Source organism: Arachis ipaensis, chromosome B9, assembly GCF_059453495.1.
Source record: "Arachis ipaensis isolate K30076 ecotype BB chromosome B9, ASM5945349v1, whole genome shotgun sequence".
Lineage (NCBI taxonomy): Eukaryota > Viridiplantae > Streptophyta > Magnoliopsida > Fabales > Fabaceae > Arachis > Arachis ipaensis.
The window spans coordinates 99,328,875-99,349,856 of record NC_142444.1 but is presented as its reverse complement, the minus strand read 5'-3'; the positions used below and the strand labels follow the sequence as shown (position 1 = coordinate 99,349,856).

The 20,982-nt window shown below is 34.0% G+C and overlaps 1 protein-coding gene across 1 annotated transcript; it reads right to left on the bottom strand.

The window, feature by feature from the left end:
- Window positions 1-19,834: 19,834 nt before the first annotated feature.
- Window positions 19,835-20,767, bottom strand: LOC107615680 (uncharacterized). Its single transcript, XM_016317726.1, has 2 exons — window positions 20,564-20,767; window positions 19,835-20,494 (listed from the first exon to the last, which is right to left on the bottom strand). Exons 1-2 carry the CDS (start codon window positions 20,765-20,767, stop codon window positions 19,835-19,837), a joined length of 864 nt encoding a protein of 287 aa, XP_016173212.1.
- Window positions 20,768-20,982: the final 215 nt, after the last annotated feature.

Genomic DNA, 20,982 nt, shown 5'->3' with positions numbered 1-20,982 from the left:
TCTTAGTTTGAGAATCCAACCATATCCTAGCTCTGTCTCTAACAGCAAAAGGGAAAAGCATAAGTCTGTAGACCTCAGAATCCACTCCATTGGTCTTAACAGTATCACAGATTTGTGAGAATTCAGATAAGAACTGATGTGGATCTTCCAGTGGAAGTCTATGGAATTTGTAATTCTGTTGTATTAGAGAGACTAACTGAGGCTTAAGCTCAAAGTTATTAGCTCTAATGACAGGTATAGAGATACTTCTGCTATAGAGGTCTGAAGTTGGTGCAATGAAATCACCAAGAACCTTCCTTACATCTCCTCCATTGTTCTGTTCGGCTGACATGCTTGTATTTTTTGTTTCTTGTTCGAAAATTTTTGTGAAATCTCTTCCAAAGTGTTGTGCTTTAATTTGTTGTAAATGCCTCCTTAAGGTCCTCTCAAGTTCAGGATCAAGATCAAAGAGATGTTCTTTATCTCTGTTCCTGCTCATAAACAAGAAAAAAAGACAAGAGAGAAAAAGAATGGGAGCTCTATGTCAAAGGATAGAGGACTCCTTGTGAGATGTGAAGAAGAAAGAAGAATGAGGGTAAAAGAATGAGATGAAGAATTTGAAAATAGAGACAGGGAGAGAAGTAGCACTAATTCGAAAATAAAGAAGAATGAGATTTTAAAATTAAAATAATTTTGTTTTGTTTTTATTTTATTCATGTAATTCGAAAAAGAAAATGAAATAAAGGAGAAATAAAGACAATTAAAAACTAAGACAACTAATTAACTAAAAAGATTTGAAAATTAAATGATGATTTTCGAAAAAGAAGGGAGAGAAGAAGAGAAGAAGTTTTCGAAAATAGAAGAGAGAGAAATTAGTTAGGAAGTTTTGAAAAAGAAGAAAGAGAAGACAAGTAACTAATTAAGAAAGATAAGATAAGATAGAAGATTTGAAAAAGATTTAATTTTGAAATTTAAAATTAGTAAAGATAAGATAGAAATTGAAAAGATTTGAAAAAGATTTTGTTTTTAATTTTGAAATTGAAACAAGATAAGATAAAGATTTGAAATTAAGTTAGAAAAGTTAAGATATGATGAAGATTTGAAAAAGATTTGGAAAGATAAGATTTGAAATTTGATTTTTAAAAAAGATTTAAATTTGAAATTTGAAATTTGAAATTTTGAAATTGAGATTTAAAATTTGAATTTGAAATAAGATAAGATAAGATTTTTTAACTTTAAAGAAAGATAAAATGATAAGATAAAGAATTGAAAAAGATACGATTTTTGAAAAAATTTGAAATTAAGATTAGATAAGATAATGATTTGAAATTAAAATTTGAAAATTTTTTGGAATTTTTGAAAATTTAATTAAAGATAAAAAGATTTTTTTTTAATTAATGAAGAAAGAGAAAAACAACCAAAAGACACTAAACTTAAAATTTTTAGATCAAAAGACACTTGGTTTTTGAAAATTAAGAAAACAAACACCAAAAGACACCAAACTTAAAACTTTTTAGATCAAAACAAGAAAAGAAACAAGAACAACTTGAATACCAAGAAAGAACACTAAGAACAATTTCGAAAATTTTAAGGAAAAGATAAATACATAAGGGACACCAAACTTAAGAATTGATACTAGACCCAAACAAAAGACACTAATTTTGAAAATTTTTTAAAAGAAAGCAAGAAAGTTCAAAATTTTAGCAAGAACAAGAACAAAAGACCCAAACAAAAGATAAAGATCAATAAAGAAAAGAAAAGGTTTTGAAAAATTTTTGAAAAGAAAACAAAAGACTCAAAACAGAATTAAAAAGTACCTAATCTAAGCAACAAGATAATCCAGTTGTTTGTCAAATCCGAACAATCCCCGGCAACGCCGCCAAAAACTTGGTGCACGAAACTGGCTCTGCAGAATTCACTCAGATAGACCGGCAAGTATACCAGGTCGTCCAAGTAATACCTCAGGTGAGTGAGGGTCGATCCCACAGAGATTGTTGGTTTGAGCAAGCAGTGGTTACCTTGCAGATCTTAGTTAGGCGGATAGAAATTATAGTTTGTCACGAAAAATGTATAAAACAAAATAAATAAATAAAATGTTACTAGATAGATGAGAAATCAATGGTATGAGAATGGTTGAGGCTTCAGAGATGCTTTGTCTCTGACTCTAGCCTTAGCGCCACAAAGACCTCACGCACCTATAGTCAACGGGATTTCATGTCACATATCCAATGTTCAGATGCTCTATTAGAATCCGCAATGTAATCTCTAGCTTTAGTTCAACGCTATCCGGGTCAGGAATCGCACGGAACCCATGTAGAACAAGGGTGATTGTCACGGGTCACTCTCAATTCATAAGATTAAGAACAAGGTTGCATAAGAGAATAGAATTAGACATATTGAATTAGAACAGTAATATTATTGATCCATGAAACTCAAAAGAGCTCATAACCTTAACCTTTGGAGGTTCGTGACTCATACTGTATAGAAAATAATACTAAAAGGTTCGAATGGGCAAAGATCTCTAATAAGGGTGATCTTTCTTCTATATATACTAGTCTAGTAACTAAGGATTACAGAAAATAAGGTACACTAGTCTTGTAGTGCGAAAATTCACTTCTGGGGCCCACTTGGAGAGTGTTTGGGCTGAGCTTGAGTGTCTCCCACAAGCTAGTACCCCTTAGGGGCGTTGAATGCCACCCCTAGGCTCCCTTTTGGACGTTGAACACCAGCTGCTCCTTTGTGGACGCTGGACGCCAGGAATAGGGCTGGTGGCTGGCGTTGAATGTCAGTTTTGGGCCTTCATTTCCAAAGCAAAGTATGGACTGTTATATATTTCTGAAAAGCCCTAGATGTTAGCTTTCCATATTCGTTGAGAGCGTGCCATTTGGACTTCTGTAGCTCTCAGTGCCTCCATTTCCCAACAACTGTCTCACTCCCTGCCACCAATACTGTGCATTCCCCTTCAACATGTAAGTGGAAAACTCTACTTGTTGTCCTTTAGGGACATGTTGCACCTACAGAGCTCATTCCATGGCACGAAACCAATCATCTACCTTGGTCGGGTTGGTGGTTCTAGAGAAATTGGGTAGATTAACTTTAAGAAAAAATGCCAAAGTCATTGGCCTATCCCCTTCAGGTACACTATTTTTTTATCTGTTTCCATTTCCATGGCTATTCCCATAACTGTTCCTCTGTTGTCATTCTATTTTTTCCACTGCTATGTTGGTTGCAGTGACAGAATCGCACACAGCTGCAGCCGTTGCATTTATAGATTCTAGCAAGGCGGCCAGGACAAATTCCAGCTCGAAACTCGGACTCGATTGACGGGGGATACGCCTGGTTGTAAACATTGAGGCCCTATTAACACCAAATGATCAACATTAAGGTGATCAGTCTTAACATATTCAATTTAAATGATAACTTTATCAAAATGTATGCTCACAGGAAATCATGCAAATACATCATCAGAGATATCCTAGTGGCATGATAAAAAAAAGGTAGAGTATGCAGTGAAGCATAGACAGTCCATTCCCCAAGCTCTACTAAGGACGAACTACTCTGATACCAAATTGTAATGACCCAACTGCAAGCCTGTCATGACCAAAGATAGCAGCTAGGCGATACTATTCAGTTGACTTTAGGGACTTTATACCATATATTAAGTATATGCGGGTTAATAGTCAAATTCGTCCCTAAAAGATCACTCATTCTTCAAATTAATCCTCAAATGATTTTTTTAGTCATATTAGTCCTTGAAAGATAAAAGTAAATCAAATTGGTCCTTCCGTTAGTTAGATGATGACGTGTCACATTAAGTGCCACGTGGTATGATGACGTTTCACGTTAAGTACCACGTGTCACCAGATGATTAATTGACGTGTCAGGTCAGTGACACCTAGCATGCCACGTGTCACTTGACATGTGAAAAAGTTATTTATAATCAAAATATTCCCTGAAAGTCCAAACGTAAGTCATTTTCATCCCTAAAATTTTTAAAATTAATCAAATTAGTCCTTATATAATTTTTTTCATAATATTAAATTTAAAATATTTTTTGATAGTACTAATTTTAATATTATTTTTAGACCTTAATAAACAAAATTCTCTTTACATAAAATAATAAAAATAATTAAATTATTATAAAATTATTTTGTCATTTGTATTTTAAAGTTTTACATTTTTATTGTAAATTTTTTTTATAGTAAAATTTTTTATTTAAATGAGTTGATCAAATTATTGTTGATTATATATTTAAAATTTTAATATTTAAATTTCACTAAATAATATAGTAGTTATTTTAAAATTTAAATCTTTTAAATTTTTTTAAATTATATAATTTATATTATTGTTTGATTTATATGATAGAACTCAATAATTTAAAAACCGATTTATGGGATCACTTATTGAATAAAAGATTAAAATATTTAAAATAACCACTATATTTATTCAGTAAAATCCAAAATATTAAAACTTTTAGTATATACTAGTTATATACTAGTTATTAAGATTCAACAATAATTTGAGTTCTATCATATAAATATTTTATATTAAAATATTAAGATTCAACAAGTAATTCGACAAATTGATTTTTTAATTATTGAGTTCTACCATATAAATTAAACAATAATAAAAATTATAATTTTAAAAATTTAAAAGATTTAAATTTTAAAATAACTACTATATTATTAGTGAGATTTAAAATATTAAATTTTTTAATATATAATCAACAATAATTTGATAAATTCGTTTAAATATAAAAATTTCACTATAAAAAAATTACAATTTGAAAAGGTAAAATTTTAAAATACAAATGACAAAATAATTTTATAATAATTTAATTATTTTTATGTAAAGAGAATTTTGTTTATTAAGGTCTAAAAATAATATTAAAATTAGTACTATCAAAAAATATTTTAAATTTAATATTATGAAGAAAAAATAAAAAAAAATTATATAAGGACTAATTTGATTAATTTTTAAAATTTTAGGGATGAAAATGACTTACGTCTAAACTTTTAAGGACTATTTTGATTATAAATAACTTTTTTATATGTCAAGTGACACGTGGCGTGCTAGGTGTCACTGACCTGACACGTCAACCAATCATCTAGTGACATATGGAACTTAACGTGACACAACATCATCTAACTAACGGAAGGACCAATTTGACTTGCGTTTTATCTTTCAAGGACTAGTATGACTAAAAAAATCATTTGAGGACTAATTTGAAGAATGGGTGATCTTTTAGGGACGAATTTGACTATTAACCCAAGAATATACATATGAGCAAGTGCTATTCAAGAATCGCGAATCTACTCGAGCATGTCGGAATAATTGTAATTTAAGCAGATAATACAAGGAACAGATAAGCATAGCAAAGCATAATCATATCATACATGAAATGCCCATAGGTTTAGTTTATTACATAACCTAAGTTCATACCTAACTGCTTATCATTATATGTACACACTCCGTTATTTATACTTGCAGGTCGCGGCTCACAAGAGCCACCCTAGTCTGAGACCCGTTATACTTATTAAATATATACAAAAGAGCTAGCCCTCTAAAAACTCTATCCAAAGCGAGGGCAAGGACCACTACTTTTATGACTACTACCACGACTACTGCTACTGCTACTGCTGATACTATCGGAAAGCTGCTGACACATTATGCTGAAACGAGAGAATCACTCTGACGTGCCCATGATGTTGATGCTGCTCGCATCCTCCATGGAGTCCTCCTTTCTAATCTCGAAAGAACTAGAGTACAAGTCTGTCATCATCTAACCGATCCATGCCTCTGAGCTATATTCCGATGAAGGTGCGAACCCAAAGCTCTTGGGCCTGGCCCATCGAACCCTGGCTCGGCTGTAGGGGATGATGGTAGAGTTCGTGTGCAAAAAAAGAGAAGAATTTTGAATCTGCTAAATTAGCTGCTAAAGGAACAAAACCTTTACACTCTCTCCCACTAAGGTTTACTATTACTGAGTTTAGATAATAACCATGGGAAGTAACAGATATACTAACAGACAAAATCAAAGGAGTTTTCTTAAAGCAATCAAGAAGAACATGATGCACAGACAGCCAATCTAGATGATATCCATACCAAGAAAAGGCAAACAAATATGTAAATGATCTTTCTCTAATAATGAAGGGCACACATCTACAAACCAAGTTGGTCACAGCATTTTGTGCAGTAGGTGTGTGGATAGTTAGATCATATTCAAGTTGAGAGGGTCCTAGTCCTAGCATGTATGCACATTCTATGGATATAAAAGAATGAGATGCGCGCCTGAATCATACAGTACAGATAGGGTCTTGCTGTTAATAGAGCACTCACCTTGGATGAAAGAACCCAACACAGAAGCATCTTCAACAGTCATTGCAAAAACATTTCCCTATTGTTGAGGTCGAGGAGGAACTAGTCCATTCCGCTTAACGCAGCAATCTTTCGCTATGTGCCCTGGCCTGCCACAATTATAGCAAACACAAGCTAGCATGGTCTGCTCCCATGGTTCTTTCCACACTTAACACAAGTAGGACTTGCCTGAGCTCTCTATGGCTGCCACCCCAAGTCTTGTCTCAGATTATGGTTTTTCGGGTTGAACTGTGGGTTAGAGTTTCTGCTGGGTGGATCTTGACAGTGTGGCTGACTATTTCTTTTAAAGTTCTTTTCCTGTGGCTCCAGATTTCTGTTGAAATTCATAAGCAGTAAAAAGTAAGTGAAGCAAATAAACAGAATTGGAGTAAAACATTGATGAGAAAACAGTTAAGGTCTCAGAGATATTTATCCTTCCAGATTAAGACTTCTTACTAACTATTTTAACAATGAGTGATTCATTCTCTGGAAAATCATAAGTGATTAAAACCTAATTTCTTAACGAATTAATCTCCTCTAATCTTACTAAAATGCCACAGACAAGGTCAATTGGTTCAGATCAGATGGTGAAGTTTAGAAAACCAGTTTAGCGCCACAAAAACCTCAATTATCCAAAGCTAACTGGATTTTATGTCACATATCTAATTACCTTAGGTAAATTGCAGGTTGGGAGGAGTGTTTTCAAGTTGTAGCTCAAGCGAGATAGATCTCTCGAGAATCACAAGAACCCATGTAGAATAAAGGGTCATACTCTCGTTCCACCCCAGATTCATAAGATTAAGAACGAAAACAACACCTTAGAATTGAATCAGACATTAATTAAAATAGAAGAATAATAACCTTAATCCATAGAAATAAATAGAGCTCCTAACCTTAACCAAGAGGTTTAGTTGCTCATAACTTTACAAAGAAAACAAAGTTTTAAAAAGTGTCAAGATTCGATCTAAAACCTAAGTGGTCTCTTCCTTAAATACTAAAATGCTAAACCTAAAAGATATTATTTTAAAATAAAAATCACAAAGATAAAATAAGATAAGCTTAAGAAGTGCTAAATCCACTTTGGAGGCCCAATAGGTGAGTGGCTCGGATAGCAAGTTGGCGTCCAACGCCAGGATTGGGCGTTGAACGCCTAGAAGGGAGTGTGCGCTTCTGACTTTAGCCCCTTTGTTGGCGTTGAACGCCAGGTTGGGCATTCAACGCCCAAGGGGAAGCTGTCAGCTTTTTTGTTTCTTGCTCCAAGCTTCTCCAGACTATTTCAAATTTCACCTAAAACCATTAAAACACAAGAAAAATTTAAAGTAGCATCCAAAGGTGAATTTTGCACCAAAACATAATAAAATTTAATAAAATCTAACTAAAACAGTATAAAAATAACTAGAAAAGGGTATAAGATGCTCACGCATCACTACCCTGAAACACCGCACTCCCCGTTGCGGGATCCACTTAGCTGTCGTACGTCGGGCACTCAAAGAAAATCATGCTAGTTCCCATCTACGGACGTGGGAAAAAAAGGGTGAGAACCTAAGGTTCCCAGCATGGTACTGCACAAAAAACCTACGGAGTCTGCAGCCTAAGTCTAATCATTTACAAGGTCACAACATTAAGCAATCATACAAACAAATGCAATCATAAGTAGATAATAATATAACAATCATATATACAAGTAAATAGTTACAGGCAGAGAAATGCAACAACCAAATATGATACATGTCTAGTCCTACGTAGGTCACCTGTTCTTGGCGTCGGTTGGCTACTCGTTACCCGACGTTACCTGGCCGAAGTCCGGATATGACTACTCCATTGGGTCGATCGCGTACTGGTGCCCAAAATAAAATCGCGACACTAATAAAAGAGTGGCCCAAAAATACAAGGTGCTCCCAGTGAATAACAGTACATATGGCGGGCGTCCCACGTTCATATAGTCTCTGGCCAAGCGGGATGGAAGTCCGCTCTGCCAGATACCTCTAGCACCTTAAGGTTTACAGTTTCCTTTTCCACGGCATATCTCAACAAAATTTTATCTCTAAAGGACTTCTCTGTCCTTCTTTTATAAAAACTTGTGCCCAATATTTTTTTAAAAATATCTCAGTCTTGTCATATTTTACCATTCTGCCATTTTTTTTACTTAACTTCTCTTTTTACCATTTTCTTTAGGCTTTAATGATATTTTTACCACTAATATTATTACTTTACAATTATACCCACATATTTTTCTTACCAGACCTTTTTACCTTCATTAAGTTAATTAATTATTTTTAATTTTGTGCTTTATGCCTAAAATTCTATTTTTTGCACCTAAGTACTCTAATTTTATCGTTTAACTTTGTTTAGCGTTAAAATTTAATCGGATTAATTCTAATAGTTTTCTATGACAAAATTACTCTTAATATTTTATTAAATGCTAATTTTTACCACTAGAAAACTAAAAACCAATTTAGCCTTTATTATTTTATTTACTTGCTCTAATTACCGCTTTTTACCGTTTTACTTCTAACTTTTACTAAAATATTTATTTAGGCCTAAAACTTTACTTTAAATATAATTTTGGCCCAAATAATTTGTATAATTATTATTTTAAACCTATTAAATTCATAATTTTATTTATATCTTGTTTATATTAAATTTTTAGCCTTCTTTTTATCCAAAATACCCATAACACCCATTTTAATTTTTACCTAATTATTCTATAGGATTAAAACTATTTTTCTCATTTTTTTAACTCTTTTTTACCATAATTTTTGTGCTCTTAGTGGCTGAAATTTTTAGAGGTGCAGTTTTATATTTTTCTCCACTTTAGTGACGTTTAAGGCTTGAAACTTAAACTGCAAGTGCTTCTATGTTTTTAGCTGTTACTACACAAAATCCAGAGGCGATTATACTTCATATTACACATAATTATCAAGAAAAAATAGAGATAGCTCATAAAATTTTCAGATTTACAAAACAAGAACAAATTCACCATAAAGTGGCTCATATGAACACCGAAAACAAGCACAAACATATTCTAAATAATTCTAACCCTTACCTCTTATTTAATTCAGTTATTAGACCTTTCACACACTAGAAAATATGCACACAAAGCCAGAGGCACGGCTGGTGGTAGTGTAGTTTTGTTTTTGGCTGAAAAGTGTCACAAAAACATCAAATTCAACCATTTTGAGCTCGAATTTCTCTAACTTCTTAGGCGTGCTCCATATAGGATTCAAGAGGGGTTTTCTACATATGGAGAAAGCAAGAATTAATCATGGCTACTATTAAAAAAATAGAAAAGGAAGGAGAAGGAACAAGAGCTTACCTTGGCAAAATTTCGGTATAAACACAATAATTATTGACAACAGACAAGGGTTTGTGTATGTATGGCTTGAGTCCTTGAAGAACAATGTAAAAACAGTGAGGAAGAGAGCTGAAAATATAGGTAATAAATGCATAAGTTTCTTGTAAGAACCGGGTTTTAGTTAACAAGTTAATTAAAATAAAAAAATAATTAAATTACTCGAAACAGGTTCAAAATTTAGAAATATTAATTTAAATTTTAAATATGATATTTGGACTCAGTAGATTTTTCTGAGTGAGAAAATGTAATTTTCTGCTGAAATTTGCATAAAAATGTGTACTGGTAAATTAGCCAGCAATACCGGCTTAAGTCTATTCAGTACTCCGTGAAAGTAATAAAAACTGTAGAAAAACTTAGAAAAATAATTAAAGTTGAAAATCAGGCACTAAATTCTAAAGGTTTGGCCCAAAATTGGGACAAACGGGCCACAAATACTAACGGGTTAGACCAGCCTAAGTTGGGCCCAAGCCCAACATATAAATACACACTTAAGTGGCCATTTCAGCCACTTTCAACACAACACAGCAGCAGCAATGTGAATGAGAGGAAGAGAAGTGAGGGTTTCAAAACACTATTCATATTTATCTTCATTTGATCATATCTTGAGCTATGGTGCTCCGATTCGCATGTCGTTTACAGCTACGTGAAGCTCTTGCCGAGCCCATTACTTCTAGATAGGTATTGTGGTAAGCTTTTTGAAAATTCTTGCCTAGCTCTTAGCCCTTAAGAATTTTGAAATTAGGTTTTGGTTTTGAGTAGAGTTTTGTGTTTTGGTTGTTTAGGTGCCACCCATTAGTGAGGATTTGTTGGGTTTTATCCCAATCTACTGTGAGTAAGGTAAGATTACTCTCTACCCTTGTGAAATTGTGTATTTGGAAATCCTAAGTATATGAATTAATTGTGTATAGCTTAATAATTGTGATATTGGGAGCAAGTGGAGTTGAGTTGGTGGCTTGATTGGGCTTGGTTGTGATCAATTGGTGATTTTGTGCATATTAGAAATCGGCCAAGGTATGGTTTCGGTTTTCTTTATGTAATATGTAATGTTTCGTGACACTTAGGCTAGTTGACCTTAAGATAGGATTGAACTGAATATATGGTTGTTTGGGTTGTGTTTGTAGTATATATATGTTGTAAAGAATGGATAAAATGTATGTGTTGAGATATAATTATGGTGGATTCTCATATGATGATGATTGATGATTTATGATGATAAATGGTGTTGATTATGATTTGTTGATGTTGATGATTAATTATGTGGAAGGGGACTGATGGTAGTCATGAATGATTAATAATGAGCATTGATGATATGTTGAGGTTTGATATGGATTAATGATAATGGGAATAATTGTATGAGAGATTTGATATAGGTAATATTGATGATTGTTGGAAATATCGAATGGTAATATTGAGGAGTTTTGATGTGTTTTAGGTTGAACTTGGAGTTGGTTGAGGTGCTTATTGTAACACCCAAATTAACCCAAGCCTTACCTCTAGCCGTAAAGCAAGGATTAACCAAAGGTTACGACAATTCTAAGGCTTATACATATTTATATAGAAAGAATAATATAATCTAGAAGCCCGATGAAGGAATAAAGCTCAAAGTTAGGGTATAAAAAGCGCAAAACGCATAAACGGAACAACTAACTTAAAGCACAAGAAATAGATACAATTTATATCAAAATATCATAGTATAATATCATAAGGATCTAGCCACAACTCGCGGAGTTTAAGCCGGCTAGCCATATACAGACCATACATGAAACCAGACAGTAAAAAACAGCTTATACAAATTTCGTTCTCTCAATACATGCCTCTAGGCTAAACAAAATACAAAAGTGAGAGATGTATAGCAAAATAAATCAAGGGACTCAAAAGGTATCTGGATCCTCTGCTTCTGTCACCATCCAGGCAACTCACTGAGGTGGGTTGCGACCTGCATCTGAAAAACAACAACAACGTATGGAATGAGAACCGGAGATTCTCAGTATGGTAACAGTGCCCAATGATGTAAGATGTAAGGCTCCGGGACGCCGAAGGCAATCCTAGGACTTTACATCACATACGGATATTCAAGCTTAAAATAACATAAATAAATCAAGAACTTAAACCATAAAAACCATGTTATCTAAACTTAGGGGGATTATAACTAATACTAATCACACCGCTGTATCCCACAGCCATCGCCAACCTAACCTCCGTGCGATCCCATCGCCACCGCCTACCTAACCTCCTCAGCACCAAACAAACACAGATAATGCAGACAAGGAAACCACATGTAGTATTCATATATATACAAGTAATTCAAGAAGCAAGTAGGCATGTTATACAATTAGGCAAACTCAAATAAACAAAGCAAGCAAGCATATAGAAGATGCATATGATGAATGTCTGTCCTATTGGCTGTGATATCACATGTTGGTTATCGCCAAACCCGACAGAAAATCCAGTCGACAACTCCCGGATTAGTCTCTCTATTGCGCATAAGGAGGAATAATTCCGAGGGATGAGTGCCCTACCACCTTCTCCTTTCAGAGGGAAATATTCTGAGGGAGCGTGTCCTACCTCCTTCATCTGGTTGTTGCATGATTCCGTGGGTTAGTGCCCTACCACCTTGTAATCAAAGAGAAGTCGCATTTTCAGGAGGAATAGTTTCGAGGGATAAGTGCCCTATCACCTTCTCCTTTCATAGGGAAATATTCTGAGGGAGCATGCCCTACCACCTTCCTCTGGTTGCGAAAAATATGAGTGAGAAGCCCAGCTTCAACCCTCACATCCGAATATAGGCGGGAGACTGCCACAGCCCCTACGACGGAGAATAATACATATCATAATCACATAGGTCACTACTCATAGCACACTTCCACTCATACTCATTCCATTAACAATATTCATTTTTTTCCAAGTCCTCATCTCGTCACAACCGTCATTAATTCATAACTTTCCATTCTGAACTCACTAGTTCATCAATCTCTCAATTCATATACCCTCCTTCCTTCTCACTCTACCAAACCCATCCTCACTACACCAGAAAGCTAAGCCTCTGTTCTCTAACTTTTCAAAATACTACCGACTAAGACCTCCTAGGACCTTTTCCATGTTCTAATACCCAAAAATAAGCCCAAGAGTCTTAAAATGGTATCACAGAAACTTACAACCTTGTTGGGAAGAAAGAATAGTTGAAAACAAGTGAAATTTGAGAAATAGGGCGTGCGCGTCCGCACAAGGGTGTGCGTGCGCGTCCGCACAAGGGTGTGCGTGCGCACGCCCAGGAAATTTTGAAAGTGTGCGTACGCATAGGAGTGTGCGTATGCATAGGAGTGTGTGTACGCACAGGTATAAAAACTTGTAAGGTCTGTTCACTCGCACGGGGTGTGCTAGCACTCACAACAGACGACCCCTCCCGATTTGTGCGTGCGCACAGGGCTGTGCGTCCGCACAGGTTGTAATTCTTCATTGATGTGCGCGCGCACAAGCTGTGCTAACACTGCAAGCAGTAAGCCTTTACCTGCCTGTGCGTATGCATAGGTCTGTGCATCCGCACAGAATTAGATTTTTGCAGGGTTGTGCGTGCGCACATATCAGAAATCATAAAATTCTGCAACTCTGTAGAATTTCAGATTTTGACACCAAACTTTGAATAATCATAACTTCCTCCACAAAAATCCAAATTGTACAAACTTATTATCGATCTGAAGAGTTTTCAATGAACTTTAATTTAAATCAAATTTCAACAAATTTCAAAAACTGAGGCTCAAGTTATGATCCGTCAAAGTTCACCAAAAATTCATTTTTACCAAAAATCACAAATCCTCAACTTCACCAAAATTCACAATTCAAGCCAAACTAATCATACCCCAAACAATACCAAAACAACATCAAGGTCCATACCAAATATTTCTAAACCACTTCAACCATTCAATCATATAAACCATTTAATACTCACCTCTTTCAACTCTAAATTCAATCTATCATCACATCCAATTTTCTTAATACCACCATTCCAACTCTCAACATCCATAACAAATCTCATCATTCAATATCTCAATTTATCAACTCTTAAACAATCATCTCCACTTACCAACAACATCAATAGACATTCATAATCATCAACCATATCACAAACCTCCATCAACAACAATAAGTCTCACATTCATCATCAACCTTCATAATAATTAAAATATCAATAATCATCATCAAATCATATAATCATTATCATTATTATTCCAACTCCTTCCACACAACACCACCACAACATCAATCAATACCCATCAACAACCCCAATCATCAATTTTTCTCATGAACATCATAATCAAACTCTAACATACACAACTCATAAAATCATCAACACAATTCACATGTTACTTACATAATTCAATCCACCATGTATTTAATTCAATCCTATCTTAAGGTCAACTAACCTAAGTGTCCAAAAACATTACATTTTACATAAAAGAAATCGAAACCATACCTTGGCCGATTCCCAAACGCTCCAAACACCAAAACGAAACCATCAAACTTGATCCAAAGCCTTAACCAACTCCAACAAACACCAAAGCTCAAACTAACAACACATATATCACCAAAATCAAAACCTAAGATACATAAAATAACTAAACACAAGGGTTTAGTGAATCCTTACCTTACCCCCACGAGATTAAGGGTAAAATCCAATAATTACCTGCTACTAGAGATCACTTAAACAAGCAAAATATAAAACTTGCTAAGAAACCAAACCCAAAACGTGCAAGAACTTAGGGCTAGAAACTGGAGCATGAAGAGAGAAATCTCTCCATATTTCTTTAGATATAAAGGAAGAGCTTGTTGAGAGCTTCGCGTGGCCGCAAGCGACTTGTCAATCGGAGCTCTGTAGCTCAAGTTATGGCTCCCGGAAGTGGAGGATGAATAGTGCTCCCATGGCTTCTCTTCTCTCTTCTCTCATAACCGAACTCCCTCTCTCTCGTTAATGAAAATGAGTTGAAATCTCATTAAAGGAGACTTATATAAGTTGAGTTTGGACCCAACTTGGGCCCGGTCCAACCCATTAGCGTTTTTAGCCCGTTCGACCCAACTTTGGGCCAAACCTTTAACACTAACATCCGGTTTTCCATTCCTAATATGTTTCTAGGATTTTTGATTGTTTTCACTTTTTCTCGCACAGAACCGAACGGACTTAAACCGTTTTTGACCGATTTAACTGCCAATTCACGATTTTTCACGGTTTTTTGCAGAAAACACATTTTCTGACTTGGAAAGACCTACTGAGTCCAAAAATCATATTTAAATCCCCAAATTCTCATTCTAACTTTCCGGAACTTAATTTGGGCATTTAAATTATTTTATTCGTGAAAAATCCGATTCTTACATCCTCCCCTTCTTAAAAAGATTTTTGTCCTCGAAAATCGTATCACGCGATGTAGTATATATATATTCTCCACAAAGTATTCTGCTTTCCACATTATTAACCCGACAAGTTGCCAAAGCATCTTGTTCACCATCATCCTACCATATCGATGTGCTCTCTCGCCTTCCGCTGCGTCACTCTGATTATCGTTGTTAAGAATTTGAAAATTTTCCTTAAACCAAATACTGATTTTATAATATTTTTCAAAACCTTTAAAACAAGTTCAATCTAAATGAGTCCATTGTTAAAACCTTATCAAAAGAGTCAAAAACCTTCACTACAAGAAAATGGAACATTTGTAATAAAAAAATTTGTATGAAATTTAAAATTGTTACAAAAAATGGTTTTTTGTAATAATAATTAGTGATTGTTACAAAAGAATAATGTTTTGTAACAATATTACAAATTGTTACAAAATATGGTAATATTTTGTAACAACCTGTTTTATTTTGTTACAAATTATATTAGTTTTTGTAACGAGATGGTGTTTTGTTATTTTGTAACAAAAAAGAAAGAAGTTGCAAAAATTCGAAATAATTTGTAACAATTTTTTTTTGTTTCAAAAACTCCAATTATTTTGTAATAAAATAACTTTTTTGTCACAAAATTCAATATTGTTTGTAACAAGTTAATTATTTGTCACAAAATATAAGTATATTTTATAACAATTTTTTTTTTAAAATATTAAACACTTTTAGAGTAAAGAAAATTGTGTATATAATTTTTTCAAAAGAATTTTATTTTGTTTCAAAAATTAAAATTTTTTACATACTATTTGTATTCATTAGCCGTTAGCTATAACATCCAGTATTTCTGAAAATCTAAATATAAATAAATTGTGATTTTATCTTATTAAGTTTAAACTTTATAATTTTAGAAATTTTTTTATTAGAAATAATTAAATAGATTTGGATATAATGAAGAGTTAAATAATTTAAATTAAATAATTGATATTTCGGGTTTAAACTATATTTTACAAAGTATAATTAATAATTAATATATTTATTTTATAATTTAAATTAAAAATAATTATTAAAACTAAATAATATATTAATAAATTGTGTTCTTAAACATTTTTAATGAAGTACTTTTAATTTTAAAATTATTATTCCATTGGCTCCCTGTACTTTTTCTTCCATCATTTAATTTTATCAAAATATCTATTTTATCTATTTTTCTTTATAAAAACTTAACCTTAAATTCTCAAATAAAAAACCTTAATTTTCAATTACAAATCCTAACCCTAATCCCCTTTTCCCCTTTAACCTAACACAAACAACACAGAAAACATAGGAAAGCGGAGAAATAGCTGCGCCAGGAGAAGGAAGAGAGGAGAAGGGGGGATGTTGTCGACGGAAAAGGGGACTGCTGCCGCCGTCACATGCCTCACCATTGTCGTCGATTTCACCGGGAGAAGATGCGTGGAGAGAAGAGCCGTAGGTCAGGCCATAGATCGCCAAGGGGGAGAGAGCTGCCGTCGCGTCTGCTGCAGGCTTGCCATTGTCGCCATCATGGAGCCGTGAGGAGGCCGTCACCGGTGCGAGCTCGCGGAGGGAGAGAGGGGTACAAAAATGTTGAATTTCCATGTCTTAGTTTTTTTTGTTTTTGTTTTAATGTTTCACATTTTTCTTAAGCCATTAATTTGTTATATGTTTTGTTTGCTTTTCTCAATGACCATAAACTTGTGTACAAGGCTGGATCTACTTTCTATGTTGGTTGTCATTGTTGTTTTTTTCTTTTTCTATTTGTACTGAGATGTTGATTAGCACAAACCCTTGGTAATTTCTCACAAGGCTATAATTGTATATCTTGTTCTGCCAACTTCTTTTGTGGTTTCTCTTGTCTATTAACTGAAAATGATGTTGCAGCTTTCTTTCCAAGAGTGGACACAACAAGTGCAAGATATATTGAACACAAAAAAGTTTGGGGATATTGCATTTGGAGACAAGAACTTCAAAAATGCAATTGAGTATTATTCTAAGGTACTAATGCACTTGTTCACCTCTAATGTGATTAAGAATAATTATAATCTTATAAACTGTAAATGCATTTAGGATAGCTCCTGTACAATATTTTCTTTTTTAGATATGACACTACTAGACATCCTATATTTGTCTCTTTTATGTATTCTGTTTGAATGTTAATCTGATCTATAATATCTCTTGATGCAGATTCTGCTTTCATCTTCAATGGATAAAATTGTTTGCATGTGGCAGATTGGTTGTAGTCAATGTCTAAATGTTCTCCATCACACAGATTATAGTAATTTTAGAACCAACTTTGATAAGGGAAGTCTAAACTCTTAGGTGCGTAGATACACGTTCAGCCTCAATTCAGGTGCTGTTGAAGAACTTGAGCTTGATTCATTTGGACTATCAATTATGCCTTCAAGTTTGGTAAGTCACTGCCTCTTTGTAAGGTTAATAAAACCAAGTTTAGAACTCAAAATAGCATGCAATTTTTGCCAATCCAATTGGAAATGGAAGTCTACATCCTATGTTAACAAATCCAAGTCATAATTCCTTCATTTTGATCATTTGTGACTCCTAAAGGGTTTAGTCTACAAATTATAATTCTTGATTGCCATACTTTTAGGTGAGTACTTACTCTTTGCTAGTCGAGGATGTACTGGAAGTAGTATCTGATGCTGTTGTGGTTCGCAAAGCTGCAACGTCGCATATACAAAGGCTCTCAAAGGTACCTTCATTTCAATAATGGAAGTTTGAGTGTATATGTGTATCACATTACTATTTCACATTTTACATTTTCTTTTGCCCTTCCGACTGATGGACTAAGTAGGATATTGATTTCGGCAAACATTGCTTACTTTTCTGATTAGAGAGCTTCATGATATAGTTCGCCTCTGTTTCTTAGCTGCTGAAAGTTTTTATTCCTGCTTATATTTCAAGCCAATTCTTAATTGCTTATTATGGCTTGTACATGGGAACTTGTAATTCTCATACTTTATTTCAAAAAATTATTTAGAATATAAGGTTTAACAATATCATTTGGTTTGGGTAAAATACTGAATAATTATTTAGAATGAAGATATACCTGAAAATCCAAATCAAAATTTGACCTATGGCTTTATTTTATTTTTAATTTTTTTGGCTATTTTCAATAAAAATCTTATCAAATCAGATATTTAAAATCGTTTTTCAAAATATATATAGATATATTTTTAATTTTTATTGCCTTGCAGGAATCTGGATGTTTTCAACAGACAACCAATGGCCGTCACACTTATAGCGGTTTGCATCGAGCCATGAATTTATTATTATAAACTTCATTTAAATTCAATTTACAAGAAGTGATAAATGCCTTCCATGTTTTACATATTAGTATGTTACTGATGTGTGGTGGTATGTAATTGCTTGTAGTTACCTTGTATTTTAGGTGTCAATTTAAATGATGTTGATCTTTTAGAGTTTCTTCAGTAGGTTTAAAAAAGCCTTACCTGAGCCTTTGTTGTGTTTTAATTGTATTCCTTCAATAATTGAACATTATTGCACATCATCTAATTTCTTTATCTTAGCTTGTTTGACAATTTATACTTATGTAAATTTAATAAATTTGTTCACTAAGTTGTGATTGAATTGTGATTAGTTAGCCCAAGTTTATATATTGAATTGTTAATTCTTGATAATTTGCATTTTTGATTGGCTAGTTTTGAACTCTGAGAATATATTCTTAAGGAATTAGTTAATTTTAACTTCTAAGTTCTAAATTTTTATTGGGATGAAGATAGTGTTATGTGTTATTTTTTAATTTTGGTTTTCATTGTTTATATTTACAGGGGTACAAAATTAATGCCAACATGCTAGACTTTATATTAACTGAAATATGCTAGAAGAGTCAAGAATTATAAATTCGATATGATACAATTTTATGTTAGGAAAAAGTTGTGTTTAGTTGAATTTGTAGAAATAATTTTATTGTAAAAGAATTTTAATGACATGTAAGATATTTTAATTATCTATATTATTATATATCATATAAATGTTGAGTTAGTGGGATTAGAAAATTAATTGATATATCAATTATTTAATTAAATTTTTTAAAATCAACTTTCTATTTTTGTAACTAAGAATAAAAAATGTTACAAAAGTAAGTAGTATTTTGTAACAAAATATTATGACACAAAAATCTAAATTGTTACAAAAAATATTTTACAGGTAAAAAAGCGTTACCACTTTCGTAACAAATTTTGGTTTTGGTATTAAAAAAATTTGTTACAAAATATTACTTTGAATTGTAACAGTTCCATTTTTTGTTACAAAAACTTTTTGTAACGGGACATACTGCAACGGCCCCTTTTTTTTGTTACAAAATCCTTTTGTTTTAAAATTCTGATTTTTTGTAACAATTTTTTTGTTACAAATATTGCTTTTTCTTGTAGTGTAGCTTGTATGTGTAAACCAATCACTTTGAAACACGATTTTTTCTAAACTAATTAGAATCCTTAAATCAAAAACCTTTCGATTTGAATCCCTTTTGATAAATCAATTTTGCAAACCAAAATCACAAGTTAACAAAATCTTAGTACTCACTTTCCCTTTTTAAATCATATCATTTGACCAAAAGTTCCAGTCCTAGTTTTCAAAACCAAATCAATCAAATCAGAGTCCCAAACCAAGTTTAAAAAAATCAACCTAAGCTTTAAAACTTTTTCAACACGAACGACGATAATCTATACTATGAAGATAAGTTAAGATCTGGTCATCAGCTTCATAATTACCTCAACCCTGTTGTTGTGATCCATCTGCCCCACATGTTCTTCGGTGTGGACAATCTCTAACCAAATATTCCGGTGAGTCACACTTGTAACATAGTTTCTCACCCAACTGGCATGGCCTATTCGCATGGTAGTTCCCACACTCCTGACATTTCATATCAGAGGAGTAAGCTCTTGACTGCTTCCCTTCACCATATTTCTTGAAGTTTTGTCCCCTTGGTCCAAGGTAATCATCGCATTCCCTACTAGTGTCTCCTCCATGAGTATCCCTTGATGAGGCTACCGTCCTTGTGTATTCCTCAACCACTCTTGCCTTATTCACCAGATCGGAAAAAATCCGAATCTCCGTAGGAGCCACAACAGTCATGATGTCGCCTTTCAAGCCACCTTGATACTTGACACACTTCCAACTTTCATAGGTCTCCGGGGCACCCTGACATACCCTAGAAAACCTACAGAGTTCCTCAAGCTTGCTTGTGTAGTCCACCACGGATAGGGAACCTTGCTTTAGCTGCATCAATTCCATCTCCTTTGCTTCCCTTGCAGACTCAGACAAGTACTTCTTGTACAAGGCCGTTCGGAATACTTCCCAAGGAACCTCGGTGTTCTGAAGTTGTAGTAAGCGGCATTCTGCTTGCCACCAATGCTGAGCCTCTTCCAGAAGCTAATAAGCAGCAAACTCCATGTATTGGTTGTTCGAGACATGCTGTGCTTGCAGTGCGCACTCAATAACTTGGAACCAGTTATCAGCTTCCGTAGGATTGGTCGATCCTCTGAAAGTCAGTGGGTGAACTTTCAGAAACATAGTTAGGGTCATCGGAGCACCTCCCAAGTCATTACCATTTCCGTCTCCATTTCCCGCTGGTTGGCCTAACCTCTGTGCAGCTTGCAAAGTTGCAGCAGCATTCGCCTCCATAGTGTTCGCAAGATTCGTCATTGCCGCCATGAACTCAGCATGGTTATCGGCCGGTTGCTCGTTTCTACTCTCTTCGTAAACGTGTACGACCTCGTCCGTGAGTAGCCATTAGGGTTCCTGTCTACACCAACCAATCGATATCAAGGTGATCAGTCTCAATATCAAAAGCCTAGTGCTTCCATTATCCCAAATAGGCACTCACAAACAAGCATGCTATACAATATCAAGTAGATAAC